At 35.1% G+C, this 5,149-nt stretch overlaps 1 protein-coding gene across 2 annotated transcripts; it reads left to right on the forward strand.

Annotated features, from left to right (window-relative positions):
- Positions 1–42: 42 nt before the first annotated feature.
- Positions 43–3,227, forward strand: LOC117104466 (probable global transcription activator SNF2L2). Of its 2 annotated transcripts, none has more exons than XM_033245314.1 (3): positions 43–348; positions 1,584–1,635; positions 2,955–3,225. In XM_033245314.1, exons 1-3 carry the CDS (start codon positions 154–156, stop codon positions 3,155–3,157), a joined length of 450 nt encoding a protein of 149 aa, XP_033101205.1. In that variant the 5' UTR covers positions 43–153; the 3' UTR covers positions 3,158–3,225. The 2 variants fall into 2 exon arrangements, with proteins under 2 accessions (XP_033101205.1, XP_033101204.1); XM_033245313.1 differs by having other exon boundaries at positions 48–348; positions 2,971–3,227.
- Positions 3,228–5,149: the final 1,922 nt, after the last annotated feature.

Here is a 5,149-nt window from a genome sequence, read left to right on the forward strand (position 1 = left end):
CCTTAAAGGACCCCTCCCCGGATTTGAACCTGGGATTATTCGTTTACTTTTCACGAACCACCGTCTCCTAAGCCACACTGCCACGTAATAATTTTATTACCGTACTATGTTGAAAGCCTAAATGTGTGATTCAGTTGATTATACTATGATTTAATGACCTTATTTTCATGGGTAACTTTTCAATTGTATACAGTTTGTGAACAAACCAAGCAGATACTTGAGCACGGTATTGCAGCAAATGTTGCAAAGAAGTTGAAACAGCCAAACAGTGAACAAAACAAATCTGAATTTGTTTCTGATGTAGAAAGGCCATCTTCATCCAGTTATGTTGCATCTACATCTGCTGTGGTAAATTTGTGCTTGTTTGATGATCAAACACACCCTCATAACCACCCTCCCCCACCCACACACACACCCGCACACACACACACACACACACACACGCACACACACACACATAATGAACGGTAATCCGAAGGTCTTGTGTCAGGGGCGGCGCCAGAATTCTCCAACAAAGGGTCTAAGCTTTCTGACAAGGGGGTTGTTGGTTGTTGGTTGATTTTTTTTTTATTTTAAGAAATTAAATTTTGTGATAATTATGGGATTCTTTATTTAAAAGCGATATCCTGGGTACTAGTCTTCCTGTCGGAGTTACCATGGCCTGTCAAGGAAGAACTGGCGGACTACTGCAACCCATACGATCGCAAATAGTACCGGAATACGAAACCTCGCACTTACAGTAGCACTGCCTGCACTACAGAGTTTTTAATCTCTAAAATGTTGACAGCTTATTAACACATGCTTGAATTGTACTTTTGGCGCTCGAAATTTGACTTTTCCCCGATGATCTTGCTGGAAATTCTTAAACAGGACGGTCAAAGCAAGAGGTCCAGAGGGCCCCGACGGGGATCCTTTCCTCTAGACCCCCGCTAGCGTCACCACTGTTTTGGGTTGGAACTTGTAGATGGCCGGAAATGACATTCTCAGACTCAAACCTTTAATTGATATTTTGTTAACCCAATTAACTTTAACTTTGTAAAATTTAGGCTTCCCTCCTAATTTTTTAAAATTTATTCATTATCCAATTAGAAGCAATACAAGAGAAAACATGGAAACAAAATGTACATTACCTACGATTGCCTGTCAAAGGTATTGCATTATAATCAAGACATAATCACACAATTGTAAGACAATAAAAAAATAATAGAATCATGAAATAGTTGTTCTAGGACTCCCAACATTTTTGTGGCCCCCCCCCCCACATTTTTCGTCCCCCGGGACCCTTTGGCTTGGCGGACCCCAGGTTGGGAACCACTGTTATAGAATATTACCTGGCCTATAAATTTTATGAATGATAAAGACGTTGGTACTGTAATATTATCTAATGTTATTGATGGGGTAGTACATGATAGTGAGATTTTAAATAGGCACTACTATAAAAATACTTTTGAAATGCAAGCATTTGGGAAGAGGGTACTATATCAACGGTATGTACTTAGAGATTGCTATGCTGTATTATATTTTAACGAAAATACATCAGTATTTAATATCAGTGAAATAATTTAATTATTGTTTAATTACAGGTTCAATTACCTGAAGAATATATGCCCCCGACTAAACGAAAGAGAAGCAGAGGTATAATGTTATACTCATTTCTATTTTTATAATATCCTACAAATACAACGATCAGGTTAAATTTGCCTTATATTTTGTAATGGTAAACCAAATTGAAATGCTAACTAGGACTAGACGTACATGCTGGCCCCACAATAGAACTTCGGAGGTAGCGTGGAAGGCAACCTTGGCTTTCGTCATTAGGGCTCCATCGTGAGTTTAAATGTTTATGTTGAAGAATTGAAATCAGTAAAAGAGTACTGTAGGAAACTGGAAGAGGTTCGACTGCCCTCAGATTGTATGCAGCAAGGTATGAAAGTACTGCCACAAATTAGGGGGCGCCCTACACAGTTCAGTTCAGTTTTATTGGGCTCTCTCACCTTTTGAACAGTGGCACACACAAAATGTGGTGCGTCCATTATACAAATTACAACAAGTTGAGAAAAATACAAACAAAAATAATACAAAACGATTGGTGAGAAGAGAAATACATAGCTAACTAGATTACAGAACAACAAAAATAATAATAAAAATCAAGAGCAACAACAAAAATAATGAAATCAATAATAATGAAAATGAATATAATAATAAAAATAATAATAATAATATAATTATAAAAATAGTAATATCATAATATTAATTTAAAAGATTAATTACAAGCAAACACAAAGTGATATGTATTGTACAAGGAGTAACCGTGAAATATGAAATCAAAGGGGATTTTGGGATACCATTTCGGCATTTACCATCAGTTTTATTGGTTTTAATTTTGTTAACATTACAAACTACAAATTGATAATTAGTTGAGGAGAAAAAAAATAAATTAATTAATTAAAAAAATAAAAATAAAATAAAATAAATAAATAAAAATTTATAAAATTAAATTAATATTACACATAATTTAGAAACTCGTACGCGTTGTTCGAATCTTTTAAAGGCCAGGCCCCTTGGTGGAAGTACTTTTTGCGTTCCAACGAATTCCCGGCAGTCAGACCTCTTGCAGTTTTAAACTCTTTGCTTCAACGAACAACAGTGGAACACTCCTCAACGAAAGTGGGCGGTATTTAACACAGGTAACGAAAGCAAGAACTTTGATACGGTTTCTAAAATAGTACAGTACTTTACAATTTTACTGTTTGCTTTTACAGTGTTATTTTAAACTATTTTGCAAATAGTGGGCATTCTACTATATAATTTTGATTAGATAGAAATGGAAACACAGTTTAAAAAAAAATATTGTAGGTCTACTAGCTGTTATATATATACACATGTTATTATAATACCACTGCCTTAATTCTTGAGAGGAATAGGAGGATACATAGTCAATACATGTGTATTAGTATTATCTTTTGACAGGATATGGTGGACCACCCGATGGTATGTGGGAGAGTCCAATGTTTTGTCATCAGCAGCAACCCCCACCATCAAGACAGTTGTTCCTGCTGCAGCAGCTGCTGCAGCTCAGAGCTCAGATACTGGCTTACAAATATTTAGCGCAGAATCAGCCGATGCCCGATTCATTGAGATCAGCGGTTCAGGGTAAACACCCAATGATGCAAAGCCTTGAAAGACCATCCCCAGGTAGGCGTATACTTTAATTTGACTTCCTGTGTTTTCGTGCATCTTGAGTTAGGTTTGTTGCCCTTGGTACTATAATGCAGACCCTACAACAAATTATGCAATTCTATCGACCAGTTACAATTAAAAAAAGGTTATCTAAAAAGTCTCCTAGGCTATACTTGGAGTTGCACCGGGAATAAAAATACATAATCATCAAACTTAATAACGAATACAGTATATATTTCGTAACAATAAATAGTAACATTTACACAGTTTATATGACAATTGTGAAGACTGGGTGGCAGAAAGGCCAGACCCATCGACGATGGGAGCACACAGAAAAGGAGTTACAGAAACTGTAACTGTGCATGTCTTTGTAAAGTATCTACTTTAGGTTGGTAAGAGTTACCAAGATAGTAGATACTATATCCTACTATCCCCCTTCTCGAATACAGCAACTCACACATCAAACCGGTTTACCACTTGTGTTATATTGTAACGACATAATTTATAAAATACCTTTAAATACTCATAATAATTATTACTATTCTTTATCTTGGTATTCTGTTACCGGTTAATGCCATAAACCTTGCACCAGGGTAAGAATGACAAACTCCTTAGAGAAAATTGTCTGGAAGACCCCTATAAATTATAGCGTGGTGCTGATATAATCCTGATAGTGCGAAATCGGAATTTGTTATGTTTGGGGATGGTAAGCATACATCACCAAGCGATAAACACATGGTTTGGTACACAAAACTGTATTTCCAAAAAGTAATACAATACCCCAAACAGTACTTAAAAACATCCACTGGACTCACAAAAGTCGATGGAAACTAAAAACTAGCCTCCTCCTACTACTACTAGTGCGTAGCCTAATCTAGGCCTAGGTATGAAATCATCACACGTTTTTACTTGTTTGCGTCCAAAAAGGACGTCAATGACTGTATTCTCTCTCGAAAGCTGAAATGTTTATTTCTTTGATGAAAGTGTATGTCTATTATACTTCGGTTAGATTTAATGCATTCAAAAATTTCCTGAGGGCAAGTCCCGAAGGAAATATTTAGTTGGTATGGAAACTTGGACTAAAAATATGTGAATTAAATTTTAAGAAAGTAACCTAAATTATTAATAATACTAATTTTTCAAACAAACACTGTGTACATTGTAGGCCTATGCTCTAGTAATACATTTTAATTTTCTATATTCAAAGTCGGAGTTAGATAGTCTTGTGCCAATCTAGGCCATTTTAGGTAGGCTTTCTTCATAAAGGGTTCTAGAAACGAATGTCTTGTTTTGGAGCAGGAAATCAAATGTCTCTTCCCAGTACCGCTCATTATGTCGACAGAAATCTATTGATAAACTCCACAACAATTACTATCAACATCACCAATACGTGCAATGCCAAGAGATCCTTGCCACAATGTTTTTAATACATTAACCTACTGACAAGCAATGAACGTGCGTTAGAAAAATGTTTTGGGAACATCAAAGATGTGTATAGTGCACGTAAAAAGTTGCTTTAGGAAGATCGGATCACTTCATAACAACATAACTCATTTAATCTCAGTGTACATGCAAAACCTGACACAACAAAAATATGTTATTAGGGAGGTAAAGTTTGGTCAGAAGACTCGGTAAATTACAGGACTGTTTTAGCTCCACTGACTTTTTTTTATGTTTTTATTCTTTCTTTATACTGAATATACACTTTCAATACTTAGTACTGGTTTCCATAGTGGTTCAGTTCTTATTACAAAAATTTTAAAAGCAGACATATACACATTGAAACCAAAAAAAATTGATAACTTTAACTACAAATTAAAAAGATTTAAAAGGAACAAAAGAAACTTAAGAAGATAAAAAATTTAAATAATAAATATGGATATGCAAGGTAAGAGAAAATCAAGTAAAATTAAGATGGTATTATTGAGGATTTGAAATAGAATGCTTAAAATTTGAAAGTGTAATATAT

This window comes from Anneissia japonica, unplaced genomic scaffold (genome assembly GCF_011630105.1).
Source record: "Anneissia japonica isolate Jap-2015-1 unplaced genomic scaffold, ASM1163010v1 scaffold287876_len70888_cov118, whole genome shotgun sequence".
NCBI classification, from domain to species: domain Eukaryota; kingdom Metazoa; phylum Echinodermata; class Crinoidea; order Comatulida; family Comatulidae; genus Anneissia; species Anneissia japonica.

What these genes read in the sequence shown, in the direction of transcription:
- LOC117104466 (XM_033245313.1), top strand. Translation starts at nt 154, where the DNA reads ATGACCTTATTTTCATGGGTAACTTTTCAATTGTATACAGTTTGTGAA. An exon ending in TTGCATCTACATCTGCTGTG is followed by an intron (nt 349 to 1,583) that starts GTAAATTTGTGC and finishes GTTTAATTACAG; the next exon opens with GTTCAATTACCTGAAGAATA. An exon ending in TAAACGAAAGAGAAGCAGAG is followed by an intron (nt 1,636 to 2,970) that starts GTATAATGTTAT and finishes ATCTTTTGACAG; the next exon opens with GATATGGTGGACCACCCGAT.